A 19,937-nucleotide genomic window follows, 5' to 3' on the forward strand; every position below is an offset into this window, starting at 1 on the left:
TGTAATTTGCTGTGTATTATTCGGCTAAGAGTCACAACAAAACAAGTTGAAAACTATAGATCTAGACTCTGTAGTCTTTGTCTTACCCGCTATTTCAAGAAAATGAATTTCAAGCTAATAAACATATTTTTTAGAGAGCATTAATTTTACCTAAACTTCAGCTCATTAAATATTTTTCTCTTTACTCTCACCACACACATTAGACCGTTTACAAGGCCTACAACCTAACAAAAAATATGGACAATTTACTCTTAACCAGCTGTTCATATTAAAACATATAAAGAGGAAAATAATTTATTCAATACATTCGAGGATTATTTGTAGACTGACTATTTAATGGAAACATATCATGGGCCGGCGCCGCAGCTCACTAGGCTAATCCTCCGCCTTGTGGTGCCAGCACACGGGGTTCTAGTCCCAGTCAGGGCGCCGGATTCTGTCCCGGTTGCCCCTCTTCCAGGCCAGCTCTCTGCTGTGGCCCGGGAGTGCAGTGGAGGATGGCCCAAGTACTTGGGCCCTGCACCCCATGGGAGACCAGGATAAATATCTGGCTCCTGTCATCGGATCAGCAGGGTGCGCCGGCCGTGGCGGCCATTGGAGGGTGAACCAACGGCAAAGGAAGACCTTTCTGTCTCTCTCTCTGTGCACTCTGTCAAAAAAAAAAAAAAAAAAAAGGAAACATATCATGGGAACTACAAAAGATTCTTGAGTACAATGGGAAGTCTCCTTTCTCAGCTCAGTGTCCTAGCATCTGATTCCCTGTCCACTTAGGCCTCTTTCCAAAGGGCCCACAAGAGGCAACAAGGTTCCTCTGCTTTGGCAGGGAGGGGAGAAAAGGTCTTTCTCAAGATGTGAAGACAAAGGAGATACATATCTAGGCCAATCCCATTGGAGTTAAGAAGACAGCACAATGGCAGCAAGAATTCTGGTAACTTGTGGGACCACCACCACCAGCAGGGCTGCAAATACCAAGAATGTTCACCATAGGAGGTAATATACTTTAAAAAGAGTTCATACATACAATAAATTATTTAAATTTTTAAATTATGTTCCACAAAAATATAAAGCCTAGCTGTATAATAAAGTATTAATTTATATATCATGTGTTAGATTAATGTAACAGCACTTATATATTAATAGAAACATCTAATAAATACCATTAGGTTTTAAGGATAATCTGTCAGACCTAAATAAGTACACAACTTCCTAAGAGTCATTAGCATTTTTAAAAAAGATTTATTGAAAGGCAGAGTTAGAGAAAGGGGGAGGAGAGGAAGGGAAGGAGGAAGAGGGGGGAGGGAGGGAGGGAGAGGGAGAGAGAAAGGTCTTCCAGTAGCTGGTTTACTCTCCAAATGGCCACAATGGCCAGGTCTGGGCCAGGCTGAAGCCAGGAGGTTCTTCTGGGTTTCCCACGTGGGTGCAGGGGCCCAGGCACTTGGGTCATCTTCAGCTGTTTCCCATGTGCATAAGCAGGGAGCTGGATCAGAAGTAGAGCAGCTGGGACTTGAACTGGCATCCATATGGATGCAGGTAGTGGCTTTACCCACTATTATCAGATAACACCAGCCACCATCAATATCATTTTTGCATCTTGTGAGCATGATCTGGTTAACTTTCAGTTCATATTCTATTATTTTTTCATCATTGAAAACAAACACAAATTTTACTTTAAAATAGAAATTTATTGAATACCAAAGGGAATACAATACATAAAAATTTTTTTCTTGTCAGTACTGGCACACAATAGTTTAAAATATTGCTAAGTTAACACTTCAAATATTTAAAAATTTTAAATCATTTTCCATAAAAAAATAAAGCCTAGTAGTGTTACAAAAGTATTAATTTACACTAAGTTATGTATCAAAGTGTAAAAATACAACAGAAGGTATAAAACAGGCAAAAATGATCTAATTCACTTTGACTTAGCCTATTGTAAAATGCTGCAGGCTAACTAGATAACCTCTTCGATATTAAAAATATCTGTTTTCCAAAGGAATACAAAACTTGTTTACAGTACTTTTCATGCCTAATCAAAGAGCCACATAGTGACACTAAATATTCTACCTTTGTTCAGTTGACCCTGAATTGTCAATAATGAAAGACTAGTCTAAAAATTTAGTTTTAAAAATGTCCCCCTCAATGAACCTTTTCATATACAAAGGGTACCCTAAAAATGAAGACACTAAACAAGGAAACTTACATTAATGGACTTCACTACAATATGGTTTATATATTACTCTGTCAATGACTTTTCTTCACTCTGAAAATTTGGTAATGTAGCATAAGTTCTACAGTAGAGAATCAAATTCAAAAGATTGAGTAATTTGATTCAGATCTTTTGAATTTAGAGTATCTTTCTTCTAGAATGCATACAATGGTCTATAGTCAGTACTTTTATTTTATTTGCATTATCCTCATACAGCCCTCTTTGAAACTGTTCTCTGAAGTAAACAGGGTGGTGACATTTTTTTTAAGTTATAGAACTGGCCAGCTGGCATTATCTTGAATAACTTCAATATTTTTCCTTGTTAATAAAATGAGAAATTTCAAATCAGTAGCTTCCACTCATCTGAAATAAATTCCTTTGTTTTTTGAAATTTCATTGGCTGAGACCTGCCTGGAATTTTAGAGACCAAGCTTAAATAAAGTAATTCAAATATCTCTAAGTCAAATGTAAAAGTAACTTCATGCTTGTCCAGAATTTGAAGGAGTAAATAAAACTGGAAAGCTCATTTGCATTTATTATAAGTACACTGTTTCACCAAAATCTATGAACAATTAAAGTACACTAATGCCAATGGAAGATAGGTTGAATTTTTCCTCCTTCAAAAGATAAATAAATTACAGACTTTACTAATAAAGAACTGCTAAACAAAAAACCTTCAATCTAGAAGAAAATATAATACGGAAGTATTAATATATCAAAGTCTTCACAGCCTCTTATTTATTTTTGCTGAACTAAATTGAGGCAAAAATTATCTGCATAATAATTTGATAGTTACTGTTTGATAAGCCACAAAAATGTTCCTAGGTAATTTTTAAGTAATGGTTTCTTTTCCCAGTAAGTATCAATACCACATTGTTTCAAAGACATGTTTAGGAGAAACAGAAACAAAAACAGAAGCAGCTTCTCTTCCCTTTAAAAGTTACTGGTGGCAGGGGTAGGCGTTAGGCCTTATGCTAAGATGCCTCCAACACATATTAGAATGCCTCTGTTTGAGTCCTGCCTCTGGCTCCTGATTCCAGCTTCCTGCTAACGTAGACTCTGGGAGGCAGTGGTGGTGGCTCAAATAGTTGGGTTCCTGCCACCCATGTAGGAGACTCGGGTTGAGTTCCCAGCTCCTGGCTTTGGTCTAACACAGCCCTGGCCATTATGGACATTTAGGGGAGTAAAAGCCGAATTTTTACCTACCCTATCTTTTGTTTATCTTGATTCCCACAATAAACTATTTCTGTGCTTTATTTTAATTTCTCTAACTATTTTCAGATAGGATGCTAGAAGGAGGGTTAAGGATAATATAAAGTTGACATTGAGGATGGAAAAATTTAAAAAGTTTTCACAGTTCCTTATTTCTATTTGTTTAAAAAGATTTATTTTATTTGAAAGGCAGAGCTACAGAGAGAGAAAGAGGAAGAAACAGAGTGCGATCTCCCATCCACTGGTTCACTCCCCAGATGGCCACAACGGCCAGAGCTGGCTCAGGCCAAAGCCAGGAGCTTTTTCCAAGTCTCCCATGTGGTTGGCACAGGCCTAAGAACTTGGGCCATCTTCCACTGCTTTCCCAGGCCATTAGCAGGGAGCTGGATCGGAAGTGGAGCAGCTGAGACTCAAACAGGTGCCTAGATGGGATACTATTGTTGCACGCGATGGCTTTACCCGTTATGCCACAATGCTAGCCCCTATTTCTATTTTTCTTTTTTTTTTAAGATTTTTTATTTACTTGAAAGGCAGTTAGAGAGGGAGAGAAGGGGAGAGAGAATGAGAGAGGGAGGTAGGGAGAGAGGTAGGGAGAGAGGGAGGGAGAAAGAGAGAGGGAAAAGGAGAGGGACAGGGAGGGAGGGGGAGGGGGAGAGGGAGAGGGGGGTGGAGGGAGATCTTCCATTCACTTGTTCACTCCCCAAATGGCTGGGCCAGGCTGAAGTCAGAAGCCAGGAGCTCCAACTGTGTCTCCCATGTGGGTCCAGGGGCCAAGGACTTGGACCATCTTTCACTGCTTTCCCAGGTGCATTAGCAGGGAGCCTGGATTGGAAGCGCAGCAGCTGGGACTTGGGGGATGCTGGCATTGCAGGCAGTGGCTTAAGCCACTGAACCACAATGCCACCCCCTTCTCATTTCTATTCAATCAATAAAATTTTAACAGCACACAAAAACAAGCTTTTAACTTCCTGATAAATAATGGTTGTATAAAGCAGAGTTTGTATCAAACAATTCAGATTTTAGATTTCTAGATGCATTAGTAAACGTTATTCTGGAGAAAAACCTATATAAAGAAATTAAAATACTAATTATTTAATGAAACAAAATTATTTTTAGAAAATATTTTATTTCAATGTGGTAAAAAATGGAATTTAGGGGCTGATACTGTGGCATAGCAGGTAAATAAATAATCTTTTTAAAAATGAGAAATTTCAATGTTGAGGCTTTTGAATATCATAAAGCTAAGATAACAGTGCAGGCAAGTTTACTAAAAAAGCTGTATTTTGGCAGACATTTTATTGATACCATAAATAGAAATAGAGTTGGAGTTTTTCAACGGCACTTAACCTGTTCTTTTCTCTATCAGAGTCTGCCAAATAAGTTAGATTACTTGGAAAAAATTCAAGTGATACAGAAGAGGCAGAATTAACTCTTGCTATTCAGGCAGGTCATTTGTTATAAATGAAAGGTACCAAAATCATATGAAAGAGGGGCAGTGGTCAATGCCACTTATCTGCTTGTAATTTACTCAACAGAAGCTAACAATTAAACAAAATAACCTAATATTAAATTTAGTTCAAACATCAAAGTCTTACCCATTTTAAGAGGCACTAGTTTTATCTTTTAATAAGTTGAATTGGCTTTAGAATCAAAGACTAGGTCTGTTCACATTGTTTTAGCAAAGAATGAGAAACAATCTTTCCAAGTTGGAAGGTACCAGAGTGACAAATTGGTCTAAATCTATTCCCAGTGTCTTGAGCTGAAATATATTACTCAAACTCTTACTTGTAATTAAAAAGAAATGAACACACAATCTCTTGCCTTTTATCTTCAATTCTTTCCTCCATATTCAACCAAAGTTAACAGTGGTTAGCCATGGAGGAAGGAGCGGAAATCAGGAAACTAAAAAGGGGAGGGGTGGGGGAAGGTCAGGGATGTCACACTCAAACAACAAGCCATATATATTAATCTATAATTTGATAAGAAAAATAATTTTTAAAAAACATCAAACCTTAGCATTAATGGAACCAAATTTCAAATATCAGCAATTCCAAAGTGAAACTTCATGTTAGTACAGAAATCCAAGCTACACCTTAAGAAAACAGCAGACCACTAAGAACCCTATTTCCATTTCTGTGTCCTTTTCCTGACTGGTGCTATTTATTATGTTTCTCTACATCCGGAAAGGTCCTCAGATATAGTATGTAGACAGTCTGAAGTAATTTAGGTTCTTAAATTCAAAAAGAGTGGGGGTTTTAAAAAATAATTTATACTACAAAAATATTCACTTATATTTATTTCCAAATTATATATTTCTAACCTCTGTGGAGAAAGCAAATTTTTACCATTGAACTGCCCTTTTCCATGATATTAACTATTTATTTCTATAGACAGATAAATACGCACAATTCCTTAACAATAAAATCTGTTCAGAAACCCATTCTGACAGAATCTATCATTAAGAGTTGAAAGACACAGACTCCATTAAGAAAAGTATAAGGGTGGGTCAAAGCATGTTTTTAGAAAAATATACTGTATATAATACATCTTGGAAATGACACAGGCCATATGTTTTTATTTAGTGTGAAGGCACAACTTTAACATAATCAAAAGTAATGCATTTTAACTATTTATAATTGTCAGTACCAGCTCATAAAAATATATATTTGCAAGCATATTACTGAAGATTCTTTCAGAATGTTAATTCAAAAGTCAATCTAAAAAGTCAAACTCTATTTGTAGAAAATCAGTGACACATTATTATTGCAGGTCCATATAATATCATTGAGGGACAATCTGTTCACCAGTAATCACAGGATTTTCTTCATTTGTTGAATAGTCCAGTTGATTCATCATCTAGGCATAAATAAAAGATGTTAGGAAATGCAAACTTTCAACTTGCACCTGATATTCACTAATTTAGCAAAAAGACTCCTAGCTTTTAGGAAAGACACAGAATGCACTATAGAACAGAGTATTCCTTTTGGAACATTGCTGTGTTTCAACATCTGTGCCTATAAGGAAATGGTCAGGGTGACACTGAACCTTTCAGGAAGTCTAGTCATGTAATTCAGAACTAAGTTGATAGTTGTTTACTCTAGATCTTCCACTGTCTGCTTTTTCCAATGTGAATACTGCTTTTCATGGCAGTGGGAATTCCATACAAAGGAGACATTCCTTTTTTTTTTCTTTTTTTGACAGGCAGAGTGGACAGTGAGAGAGACAGAGAGAAAGGTCTTCCTTTTTCTGTTGGTTCACTCCACAATGGCTGCTGCAGCCGGCGCACTGTGCTGATCTGAAGCCAGGAGCCAGGTGCTTCCTCCTGGTCTCCCATGCGGGTGCAAGGCCCAAGGACTTGGGCCATCCTCCACTGCACCCCCGGGCCTTAGCAGAGAGCTGGACTGGAAGAGGAGCAACCGGGACAGAATCTGGCGCCCCGACCGGGACTAGAACCCGGTGTGCCGGTACTGCAGGCAGAGGATTAGCCTAGTGAGCCGCGGCACCAGCCAGGAGACATTCCTAACACTATTTTCTTTAAAGATTTATTTCTATTTATTTGAAAGAGTTAGAGAGGTAGACACACACACACACACACACACACACACACACAGGTCTTCCATCCACTGGTTCACTCCCCAAATAGCTGAGCTGGAGCTCAGCCTATCTGAAGCCAGGAGCCAGGAGCTTCTTCAGGATCTCTTATATGGGTGCAGGGGCCCAAGGACTTGGACCATCTTCTACTGCTTTTCCAGGCCATTAGCAGAGATACGGATCGGAAGTAGAACAGCTGGGATTTGAACCAGTGACAATATGGGATGCTGGCGCTCCAGGCCACAGCTTTAACCTGCTGCACCACAGAGCTGGCCCCCCTAAGACTTATTTCAGGACACTATTCTAGGCAGTATTCACTCATATTAATAGCAAAAATAAAAATGGGCCCAGGAGTTACTGTAAGAATACCTGCTAGCCCTGGGGCAGTGTAACCTTATGGACACCATAACTATCTTTTTTTTTTTTTTTTTTTTTTTTTTTGGACAGGCAGAGTGGACAGTGAAAGAGACAGAGAGAAAGGTCTTCCTTTTTGCCATTGGTTCACCCTCCAATGGCTGCCGCAGCCGGCGCGCTGTGGCCGGGGCACCGCGCTGATCTGAAGCCAGGAGCCAGGTGCTTCTCCTGGTCTCCCATGGGGTGCAGGGCCCAAGGACTTGGGCCATCCTCCACTGCACTCCCGGGCCATAGCAGAGAGCTGGCCTGGAAGAGGGACAACCGGGACAGAATCCGGCGCCTCGACTGGGACTAGAACCCAGTGTGCCGGTGCTGCAAGGTGGAGAATTAGCCTATTGAGCCACGGCGCTGGCCACCATAACTATCCTTAAGGTAATTTAAGGGGCTGCTGTTGTGGTTCAGTGGGTTAACTCACCATCTACAATGCCCACATACAAACACTAGTTCAAGTTCTGGCTGCTCTACTTCCAATCCAGCCTTCTGTTAATGCACCTGGCAAAGCAGAAGATGGCACAAGTACGAGGACTTCTGCCATCCACATGGGAGACCTGGAACAAACTTCTGGCTTCAGATCAGTGCAGCTCTGGCCACCGAGGCCATTTGGGGATTGAACCAACAGATGGAAGACCTCTCTCTCTCTCTCTCTCTCTGCCTCTGCCTCATTGTAACTCTGCCTTTCAAGTAAATAAAACAAAGTTCTAGACAAAAGAGACAGAAAAAAGGAATGATATATGAAATCATATAAAGCATACAAAAATTTCTATTAAAAAACTTGAAGGCACTTACTTAAAGGTCAAATGATAACTGTAAACAAAATCAAAATAATAATTTTTTATTTGAAAGGCAAAAACAACAGAGGGAGGAGAAAGGAGAGGGTGGGAGAGAGGAAGAAGAGAGAGAGGAGAGGGGGAGAGAGAGAGGAAGGGGGAGGGGGGACAGAGGGAGAGAGAGAGAGAAAATATCTTTCATCTGTTAATTCACTCCCCAAATACCCACAACAGCTGGGCTGGGTCTGGCCTGGCCAAGCCAATGCCAGGAGCTAGGAGCCAGGAACTCCAGCCTGATCTCTTATGTGGGTAGGAGGGACCCAAATATTTGAGCCATTATCTGCTGCCTTCCAGGGTGTACATTAGCAGGAAGCTGGATGGGAAGCAGAAAGGGTACTCAATCCCAGCAACTCAGATATGGGATACAGGCATCTCAAGCAATAGCTTAACCTGCTGTTCCATAATACTCACCCGTAGACTATTTTAGAAGAATCACCATTTAAACTTTTCTCAAATAGTCACTTCAGACCTGCCTTTATATTACCATAATGATCTTTTTACATTTAGGAATGAAGAAAAAAAAAAACTGCTTAAATGCTTTCAATGTTTTTACCTTGTTTTTTAAATAATATTACTTAAACATGGAAAAAGCACTTAATGCCCTTGTGAATACTGTCAAAAACTTTTAGACTAGTGATTAATTTCAGTATTGTGGTACACCCTTCCCCCCTCCTTTATCAAGAGTAAGAAAGACCAGCAAGATAAATATTCCTTAAAGCTTTAGTGTTCACTGGAAGAGAGAAGAATCACTTCGAAGTGAGATGTTGCACTTGCCAGTAAAGAATGCCTGAGCTGAAACTTTCGGCTGATAACTGCCTCAACCATCAGAGGCAGCTTACAGCACTCAGAAATGGCAATGCCCCACAGCCATCTCAAGTCCCCAATTTTTTTTAAAGATTTGTTTACTGGTGCAGGCGCTGTGGTGAAGTGGGTAAAGCCGCCGTCCGCAATGCCGGCATCCCAAATGTGCGCCAGTTAGAGACTCAGCTCCTCCTTCTCTTCCAGCTATCTGCTATGGCCTGGGAAAGCAGTAGAAGATGGCCCAAGTCCTTGGGCCCCTGCACCCGCATAAAAGACCTGGAAGAAGCTCCTGGCTCCTGGCTTAGGATGGGCGCAGTTCCAGCCATTGCAACTAAGTGGGGAGTGAACCAGTGGATGGAAGATTTCTCTCTGCCTCTCCTCTCTGTGTATAACTCTTTCAAATAAATAAATAAATCTTTAAAAATAAAATAAAAAAAAGATTTGCTTATTTATTTGGAAGGCAGTTACAGAGGCAGAGGCAGAAAGATCTTCCATCAGCTGGTTCACTCCCTAAACAGCTGCAATGGCCAGAGCCAGGAGCTTCCTCTGGGTCTCCCAGATGGGTGCAGGGGCCCAAAGACTTGGGCCATCTTCTACTGCTTTTCCAGGTCATAGCAGAGAGCTGGTTTGGAAGTGGAGCAGCCTGAACTCAAACCAGCAACCAAACGGGATGCAGACACTGCAGGCAGTGGCTTTACCTGCTATGCCACAGCACCAGTCCCTCTCCCCAATCAATCTTGAGGTCCTTTATCTGCCAAAGATATCCCTTAATCCAGGTAGTTACATGCTCAGAGCACTACTAGAGGAAAGAAAAAAAAGCCAATTTAAAACAGGTAATGGGGGCTGGGGCTGTGTCATTGCAAATAAAGCTGCCGCCTGCAATGCTGGCATCCTATGTGGGCACCAGTTTGAGTCTTGGCTGCTCCACTTCCGATCCAGCTTCCTGCTAATGTGCTTGGGAAAGCAGCAGAAGATGGCCCAGGTATTTGGGAACCTGCAGCCTCATGGGTGACCTGGAAAAAGCTCCTGGCTCCTGACTTCAGATCAGCCCAGCTCTGGTTGTCATGGCCATCTGGGGAGTAGACCAGTGGGTGGAGGATCTTTTTTTTTTTTTAACATTTACTTTATTTAAAAGGAAGACTGACAAAGAGGATTAAGGGATGGGGGCAGGGAAAGAGAGAGAGAAAAAAAGAGAATCTTCCATCCACTGGTTCATTCCCCAAATGGCCTCAGCAGCTAGGGTTGGGCCACGCTGAAGCCAGAAGCCTGGAACTCCATCAAGGGATCCCATGTGAGTGGCAAGGACCTAAGTACTTGGGCCTTCATCTTCTGCCTTCCCAGGCACACTAATTGGAAACCAGATCAGAAACTTACAGTCACATATGGGATAACAGGATCACAACTGCTGGCTTTCACTGACTGCAGCACATTTTTCTTTCATATGCCTTATTTAACTGTTCAGTTCCTTTTACCAGTACTGTCTGTGTAGGTTTGTGACTGGTGCCCTTCATTTCAGCCTAAAAGACTTATTTCTTGCAGGGCAGGTCTGCTACTGAATCTCTCATTTCTGTGGAATTCTGCAAGGTACAGCTTTTTTTTTTTTTTTTTTTTTTTTTGACAGGCAGAGTGGACAGTGAGAGAGTGAGAGTGAGAGAGAGAGAGAGAGAGAGAGAGAAAGGCATTCCTTTTGCCGTTGGTTCACCCTCCAATAGCCGCCGCGGCCGGCGCACCACGCTGATCCGAAGCCAGGAGCCAGGTACTTATCCTGGTCTCCCATGGGGTGCAGGGCCCAAGCGCTTGGGCCATCCTCCACTGCACTCCCTGGCCACAGCAGAGAGCTGGCCTGGAAGAGGGGCAACCGGGACAGAATCCGGCGTCCCGACTGGGACTAGAACCCGGTGTGCCGGCGCCGCAAGGCGGAGGATTAGCCTAGTGAGCCGCGGCGCCGGCCAAGGTACAGAATTCCTCCTTGTTCATCGCGGTGAGGGTCCACTAACATGTGATGGACTGCACTTCTCTTGCTGTTTCCAAGTTTCTCTGTTCTGTAGGTCTCTGAGTTCATCCTGCTTTACTGAGCTGCTTGGATGTACAGCTAAAATGGTTTTTAACAGCTTATGGCAGTTACTTCTTCAAATACACTTTGTGCCCCTCTCTCCTGGAAATTCTACTCTGCAAGTTAGTATACTTGACGGTATCCCACAGGTCTTGAGGCTCTGCTCATTTCTGTCCAGGTGAAGGATCTCTGTCTCTCTTTCTCTCTCTGTAACTCTGCTTTTCAAATAAATAAATCTTTAAAAAAAGGTAATATTTATTAATAATTTTTCCTACATGAAACAGAGATGAAGCCGTTGGACAGTTACTTCTTAAAAATTCTTATAAAAATTTTTTTACATATTTATTTTATTTTAATTTGAAAGGTGCAGAGAAGAGAAGGCAAAGTTCTTCTACCTGTTGCTTCTCTCCCCAAACACCCAAAATAGCTGAAGCTGGGCCAGGTCAAAGGTAAGAACCTGGAACTTAACCCATGTTTCTGACATGGGTGGGTAGGGACTCAAGTACTTAAGCAATCAGCTGCTACTGCTCAGGGTGTACACTGGCAGGAAAAAGCTGGAATAGGAAGTCGAGTCAAGATTTGAACCCAAGCACTTGGGATACGGGTGTTCCAAGTGGAGGCCAAACCTTTCTGCACCAAATGCTCACCCCTAGACATGTGACTCCCAATTTAAATGAGGGGAAAGAGAAGCAAGTAAGATATACTTAGGTGCTTTTTCTTCCAGCTATTTAAAAGGTCTGGGTGTGAGTAGCCAGAGCTGTGTGCTGGGAAAGTTGCTTTCTTCAAACCAAACCAGCAACTATAACCCAAAGAAGTAAGAGCCTACATACCTTAAATTACAATGTGCCACTTCTTTCCCAACCCCATGTACCTCACTGGCACCATAATCTAATCCCTCGATATAGAAATATATCAATTTCTAAAAAACACGTTCAAGGTCAATTTAGTGAAAAGCATTACTACTCTGTATTTTTCTTTACTGAGTTTTCAATAAAGACAATACTGAAACAAAAAGAGCAAATTTGAAGTAAGTTTTTAAAAGCATAAGTTAACATAAAGTTAGTTGGTTAAACTCATACAATTTTCTTTAATATTTCTAGATAGGCATGGTCAGTTTGAAAAGATATCTTCTGAAATTGGGTCAGCTACCCTGGCATTTTCTGAAAGCTGTTTTATAAATGAACCAATGTGCAGAAGCAGTATAATGAAACACTCATTAAAGAGGCTGGGGAGCTGCTAATACTCAAGCAGAGCCACTCCAAGTATCTTCTATCCTGATTGGTAAGTTACACCCTGTGCTTTCTAAAAATAACTAGAAGCACTGGTGACATTTAACAGAGACAAACTCACTGTTTACTGGGCATCAATGGACTGAAAACTCACTACCCACCCACAGTTAAAGCAGTCCACTGGAGGTTGCTGGATAAATCTAACTCCACTGATTTAAAATTAGAAACAAAAAAACTCCTTTAAACAATGATTTTTCTTATTGTTCTGTATGTCAAATTAATTATGGATCTGCTTGATTTTTCTCTCCAGAGGGAAAAAAAAACCAAAAAGCCCCAAAACCATTATTTGCTAAACATCCATCAGAATTAAGACTTCAAGAAAAAAACAAACAAATTGGACTGAATAAAGCTCTTAGAACAGAACAGAGGCATCGCAGAGAGCGGCTGTGACCTGACAGAAGTAATCCTTTAGACTGCCCTGGAACCCACGGGGGAAACTACTAAAGTTTCTGTGGAAGCAAAGTAGAATTTTGTAAGAACATAATGGATGGAGAGGAGAAAACGTATGGTGGCTGTGAAGGCCCTGATGCCACGTATATCAAGTTGATATCTTCTGATGGTCATGAATTTATTGTAAAAAGAGAACATGCACTAACATCAGGAACAATTAAAGCCATGTTGAGTGGCCCAGGTCAGTTTGCTGAAAACGAAACCAATGAGGTCATTTTAGAGAGCTCCCTTCACATGTGCTATCAAAAGTATGCATGTATTTTACCTACAAGGTTCGCTACACTAACAGCTCCACTGAGATTCCCGAATTCCCAATTGTACCTGAAATCGCACTGGAACTGCTGATGGCTGCGAACTTCCTAGATTGTTAAATAAAATAAATTATAATAAACTGCTAACTTTTTCAGTATTTAATACCTGTAGTTCAGTTAATGATTTTTTCATATATAGCATGTTGCCTGTATGCAACTGAAGTATGAAGTTCATTGCAAAGCAGATTATCTTCTTTTCTTTTGCATAGCAATCAGAATTGAAATTTATTTGCTACATCAACAAATTAAGGACATTTTCACAAAAAGAAATAAACAGATATGTCAATTCATAGATGGTTTTACCTTATCCTTTGGATGTGACTTTTAAAATTAGAGCAATGATCATATAGTTCATGCTGAACTTTAGGCATAAATGAACATACAGGTAAAATAATGGGGCCAAGTATTTTTATGTTTTTAGTGTTTTTTTTAAAAACCTATTCTGATCTTACAGCCTCCAGTAGCATTACTAGGGTTATGCAAATAACGCATTATAAAAATGTAACATAAACTTAGCCAAAACATTGATTTTTATAACTCATATAGGAGTTGAAATTTCTTATGTGTCTTTTGATAAACTGTGGTATTGTTTAAGTGTACTTTATCTCTTTGTTTATTGCTACAATTTGAGAACTTTATTTAAAAGCAATTTGGGGAGGTTACTAGGAATAGTAACTATGCAACTGTAGCCAGATGGTTAACAAGTAAACTACATGACTTAGAGTTCTTGTGCATTGCGCATTTTGGGAAATCTAAAGTACTGTACTTTCATTGATTATAAATCTTCCTTTGCAGTTTTTTTTATTCTTCTTTCGTAATCCCTTGTGATTACACTTTTGATTGTTTAAATGTGTTTTAAAAGACTCATTATGAACTTTATCCAAATCTTAAAAAGTTAAGACTCTCTGAACTATTCCAGTCTTCTTCCATCCAATCGAATGTTATAAAATATGAAAGACACGTGGAGAGATGTAGCATACGTCATATAATATCCTTAGGAATAGTACATGATTTATCTTCTATTTAATTTATAAATTATGTCCCAATAAATATAATATCCATAATCAGTGAGTTTCCTATTGAAAGCAAACTCATAGGGAGATCATTCAGCTTTTATATTAAGCAGATAAAAAACATGTGAAAAACCATGACATAGCATCTTTGCTTAGGCATCGATACAGAAGCACTGAAGTTGGGTTTAATATTGTCTGTATTTTAGTGGTAGAACAAAGCTGCCTTTATAGGATCTATAAATTTAAGTCTTGAGCTTATTTCTTCCAGACTAGCTTAATATGGACTGTTTTTTCTGGAAACTGCAAAAACAATAAACAAAAATAATTTTTCCTCTTAGAAAACATAAACATACTATCTGGCTTATTGAAAGCAGTTAAATATCAATTGCATATTGTAGAGTATACTGGTACATGTTTTAGCATAGAAGATTATGTATCAAGTTAAATAATTATATTCTGCTATTTGGTGGCAAATAATGCCAATTATAAACCATAATGATTTCAAAAATGAAGGTGATAGCTGGAAATAAACCTTAGCTTTGGTTACTTATGTGTGTGATCCAGAAGTAACCATAAGTTTAAGACAATAAAATCTGAAACAGACTAGGTAAACCTGTATATCTTGCGGCAAATGGTACTTGCATGTTAATAAAGACTATTGACTGAAAGGTTAAAAAAAAAAAAAAAGAACAGAAAAAAAAAGTTAAAAGAGAAAATACAGCAGGGCCAGTGTTGTTGTGTAGCAGGTTAAGCCACTGTGACACTGGAATCCAATATGGATTCCAGTTCAAGACCAGGCTGCTCCTCTTCTGATCTGGCTTCATGCTAATGTACCTGGGAAAGCATCAAAGATTGCCCAAGTGCTTGGGCTCCTGCCATCCATGTGGGAGATCTGGATAGAGCTCCAGGCTCCTAGCGTCAGCCTGGCCCAGCCTCAGCTGTTATGACCATCTGGGAAGTAAACCAGGGGGTGGAAGATATCTCTGTAACTTTGCCTTTCAAATAAATAAACAAACAAATCCTAAAAAAAAAAAAAAAAAAAAAAAAAAAAAAAAAGTAATACAGTATAACTAATTTTGGAGTTGTAGAATTTACAATTAAGATTCCCAGAATGGGGCCAGTGCTGTGGCACAGCAGGTTAAAGCCCCAGCCTGGAAGAAGCTCCTGGCTTCTGGCTTCAGATCAGCTCAGCTCTGGCCACTGCGGTCATTTGGAGTATGAACTAGTGGAATGGAAGAGCTCTCTCTCTCTTTGGCTCTACTTCTCTATGTAACTCTATCTTTCAAATAAATAAAATCTTAAAAAAAAAAAAAAAAGATTCCCAAGGTCAGGTCAGGTGTTTGGCACAGTGGTGAAGATACTGCTCGTGTCCCCCACATCCTATACTGGACTGCCTGGGTTTGAGTCTTGGCTGTGCTTCCACTCCAACTTCCTGTTAGTGCATATCCTGGGAGGCAGCAGCTCAAGTACCTGGGTTCCTGCCACCCACATGCAAGAGCTGGACTGAGCTCCTGGCTCCTGGTTTCAGCCTGGCCCAGTCCCAAGTGTGGACAGGTATTTGCAGGGTTACCTGGTGGATGGAAGATCTCCACCTTTGTCTCAGTCTCTGTCTTTCAAATAAAAATTAAAAACAGATGAAGATATCTGAAAAGATTTCCAAATTGATATATTTTCATGAAATCCTATAGAAACACTACTTCTTTTGATCAGAGAAATTCACAGTGAGAACTGAGAAACTCCAAGTAAAATACTAAAGTATTTCTATGAAGTCTTCAAGTTACAATAACAATGAGGTATAATTTCCCCATCGAAATCAGCACAGAAAGACTGTCAGGGTTACCCAGGTCATTAAAACACTTTCTAGTAGAGGGGCCAGTGTTGTGGTGCAGTGGGTAAAGCCATTGCTTGTGATGTTGGCATCCCATATCAGAGTGCTGGTTTGAGTCCTAGCTGCTGGGTTTCTGATCCAACTTCCTGCTAATGTTCCTTGGAAAGCAGCTGAAGATGGCCTAAGTTCTTGGGCCCCTGGTACCCACATGAGAGACTAGGATGTTATAAGCACTGTGAGTTCTTCATATCTAGGAGCTAAAACTTTAGTGAGGGAGGCATACATAAATACCTACACTGCAGGAAAGATGTTAATAAGCATTTAAAAAGGTCAAAGTCTAAAAAAAAATACAGAGCAGGGGGGTGAGGGTGAGGAAGGAGAGGTGAACCAGATTTCAAGTGGAGGACCTAATTTCTTGGAGGTCTGCTTGGTGATGGTAAATTTGAGGTTGGGAGTTAAACAAGGGTATTCTGGAAATAAAGACTAACGAAGAAGCCAGCACTGAGGCTTTGGCCTGTCCCAGCCTTGGTCTTTGCAGCCATTTGGGGAGTGAGCCAGTGGATGGAAGATCTCTCCCTCTCTCATTCTCTCTGTGCATCTCTGCCTTTCAATTAACTAAACAAAATTAAAAACGAAAATGACTAAAGTTGTTCTGGAAATGACAGAGGTTATGTACAAGGAAAAGGATTATTAAACACTGTTAGCCTAAGAATCAGGATTGACCCCTAGGCCTATTCTACACTGGGTCACCAAGTTTCCTTCTGATTTACTAGGCTTGTTGAGGTTCCCCATATTGCTTTCTTCTTCTTCTTCTTTTTTTTTTTTATTTATTTATTTTTTTTTATTTTGACAGGCAGAGTGGACAGTGAGAGAGAGAGAGACAGAGAGAAAGGTCTTCCTTTTGCCGTTGGTTCACCCTCCAATGGCTGCCGCGGCCGGCGCGCTGCGGCCGGCGCACCGCGCTGATCCGTTGGCAGGAGCCAGGAGCCAGGTGCTTTTCCTGGTCTCCCATGGGGTGCAGGGCCCAAGCACCTGGGCCATCCTCCACTGCACTCCCTGGCCACAGCAGAGGGCTGGCCTGGAAGAGGGGCAACCGGGACAGAATCCGGCTCCCCGACCGGGACTAGAACCCGGTGTGCCGGCGCCGCTAGGCGGAGGATTAGCCCAGTGAGCCGCGGCGCCGGCTTCTTCTTCTTTTTTTCAAAAGCTTTACTTCTTTTACTTGAAAGGCAGAGTTAGAGAGAGCGAGAGGGAGGCAGAGACAGAGAGATAGCAAACCATCCACTAGTTCACTTTCCAAATGGCAGCAACAGTCAGGGCTGGATCAGGCCAAAGCCAGGAGCCTGGAACTTTGTCCTGGTCTCCCAAATGGGTTATAGAGGCCCATGCAGTTGGCCCATCTTCCATTGCTTTCCTAGGCACATTAGTAGAGAGCTGGTTCAGAAGCAGAGCAGCTAGGACTCAAATTGGTACCCATATGGGATGCTGGAATTGCAAGTGGCAGCGTAATCCACTGCACCATAACACTGGCCCCTCTCCCCACTCTATTTTTAAGGTCTCTGTCTAGTAGTATCTGATTTCAGCATCTAAAGGCCTCACCAAGCTCTAGAATAACCCACTACTATGTGTTACTTATTCTTTTTTTTTTTTTTAAAGATTTATTCATTTATTTGAAAGGCAGAGTTACAGAGGGGCAGAGGCAGAGAGAGAGAGAGAGAGAGAGGTCTTCCATCTGCTTGTTCACTGCCCAAATGGTCACAATGGCTGGAGCTCGGCTGATCTGAAGCCAGGAGCCAGGAGCTTCTCCTAGGTCTCCCACATGGGTGCAGGGGCCCCAGGACTTGGGCCATCTTCCACTGCTTTCCCAGGTGCATTAACAGAGAGCTGGATCAGAAGCGGACCAGCCAGGACTCAAATCAGCATCCACATAGGATGCTGGCACTGTAGGTAGTGGCTTTACCTGCTATGCCACAGTACCAACCTAGGTCACTTTTTTTTTTTTTTTTTTTTGACGGGCAGAGTGGACAGTGAGAGAGAGAGAGAGAGAGACAGAGAGAAAGCAGAGAGAAAGGTCTTCCTTTTGCCGTTGGTTCACCCTCCAATGGCCGCCGCACTGCAGCTGGCGCATCGCACTGATCCGAAGCCAGGAGCCAGGTGCTTCTTCCTGGTCTCCTATGGGGTGCAGGGCCCAAGTACTTCAGCCATCCTCCACTGCACTCCCGGGCCATAGCAGGGAGCTGGCCTGGAAGAGGGGCAACAGGGACAGAATCCGGCGCCCTGACTGGGACTAGAACCCGGGGTGCTGGCGCCGCAGGCGGAGGATTAGCCTATCGAGCCGCGGCGCTAGCTGGTCACTTATTCTTAATTTTCATTTTATTTCCATTTCATTTGAATGGCAGAGAATGAGACACACACACCGATGTAAAGAGATCTTCCATCATCATTTGGCTGCAAAGTCCAGAGCCAAACTGGTCTGAAGCCAGGAGCTAGAAGCTTTTTCCAGGTCTCCTATGTGGGTGCAAGGGCCCAAGCATTTGGGCCATCGTCTGCTGTTCTCCCAGGTACACCAGCTGGATCAGAAATGGAGCAGCCAAGACGTGAACTGTCACCCATATGGGATACCAGCACTGCAGATGGCAGCTTTAACCATACACCACAGTGCTACCCTCTCATCCCCCATTTATTCTTTTACGTTTTTGAAGATCCAACCTCATAATACGAAGAGACAGAGCTTTCAGAAGTTGCGTAATTTGCCAGAACTAGGTCACAGACTATACACTATATCATCTCCTACATGTGACTTACAGGTTAATATTTCTTTTTTTTTTTCTTTTAGAGAAATACTGATTTTAATTAAACACAATAAGGTAAACTCTAGACATCATCATCTTCCAGCAGAAAAATTAGCAAAAACTGTTGAAACAAGGCACAGTTTTTTCTCCATACTTGTTCCGTGGCTCCAGTTACAAAAAAAATTAAACTTTTAATGAAAATGTTGAACGTAAAAATAGAAGTCTGAGGTTTTAAAAAAAGATGTATAAAAAGCCCCACAAAACTCGTCAATGTTGTCTCTTACCCTACAAAATAGCACCAGTAAGAAGAGTAAAAGGTGTTAAAAACCGTCATAGACAGCATTTCTGAAATGCAGTGTGTTTGGCCTGGGCCCCTCTTCCCCTAAAAACATGGGATAAAAAAGGATTCTAAAATCTGCAGGGGCCATCAACGGTAGACTGGATAAAGAAATTATGGGATATGTACTCTTTAGAATACTATACCGCAGTAAGAAACAACGAAATCCAGTCATTTGCAACAAAATGGAGGAATCTGGAACACATCATGCTGAGTGAAATAAGCCAGTCCCAAAGGGACAAATACCATATGTTCTCCCTGATCGGTGACAACTGACTGAACACCAAAAAGGAAACCTGTTGAAGTGAAATGGACACTATGGGAAACGGTGACTTGATCAGCATAGCCCTGACTGTTAATGAACAAATTAATACATTATCCCTCTTAGTAGTTTTTTTGTCTGTTCTACTTAATATGACTGGTTTAATTCTGTAATTAATACACAGTTATTCTTAAGTGTTAAAAATTAACTGAAATGTGATCCCTGTTAAACATAAGAGTGGGAATAAGAGAGGGAAGAGATGTATAATTTGGGACATGCTCAAGCTGACTTGCCCCAAATGGTAGAGTTAGAAACATACCAGGGGATTCCAATTCAATCCCATCAAGGTGGCATGTACCAATGCCATCTCACTATTCCAAGTGATCAATTTCAGTTCACAATTGATCATAATGAAAGGACTAAGAGTCAAAGGGAGCACATAAACAAGTCTAGTACCTGCTAACACTAACCGATAGAATAAATAAAGGGGAGAGTGATCCAACATGGGAAGTGAGATACTCAGCAGACTCATAGAATGGCAGATGTCCTAA

General features: G+C 41.1%; 1 protein-coding gene and 1 pseudogene across 3 annotated transcripts in view; one reads left to right on the plus strand and one right to left on the minus strand.

The window, feature by feature from the left end:
* Positions 1–1,661: 1,661 nt before the first annotated feature.
* The window catches only part of SPPL2A (signal peptide peptidase like 2A), a 70,936-nt gene continuing 52,660 nt past the window's right edge, over positions 1,662–19,937 (minus strand). For all 3 annotated transcript variants that reach the window (XM_051822006.2, XM_070054199.1, XM_070054198.1), the window contains one exon: positions 1,662–6,274. In XM_051822006.2, the coding sequence (XP_051677966.2) occupies positions 6,200–6,274 (75 nt within the window). In that variant the 3' untranslated portion in view covers positions 1,662–6,199. The remainder of the gene's footprint in view (positions 6,275–19,937) is intronic.
* LOC100349942 (elongin-C pseudogene) lies at positions 12,768–13,241 on the plus strand (annotated as a pseudogene).

The sequence above is a fragment of the Oryctolagus cuniculus genome, chromosome 12, assembly GCF_964237555.1.
Source record: "Oryctolagus cuniculus chromosome 12, mOryCun1.1, whole genome shotgun sequence".
NCBI classification, from domain to species: Eukaryota; Metazoa; Chordata; class Mammalia; order Lagomorpha; family Leporidae; genus Oryctolagus; species Oryctolagus cuniculus.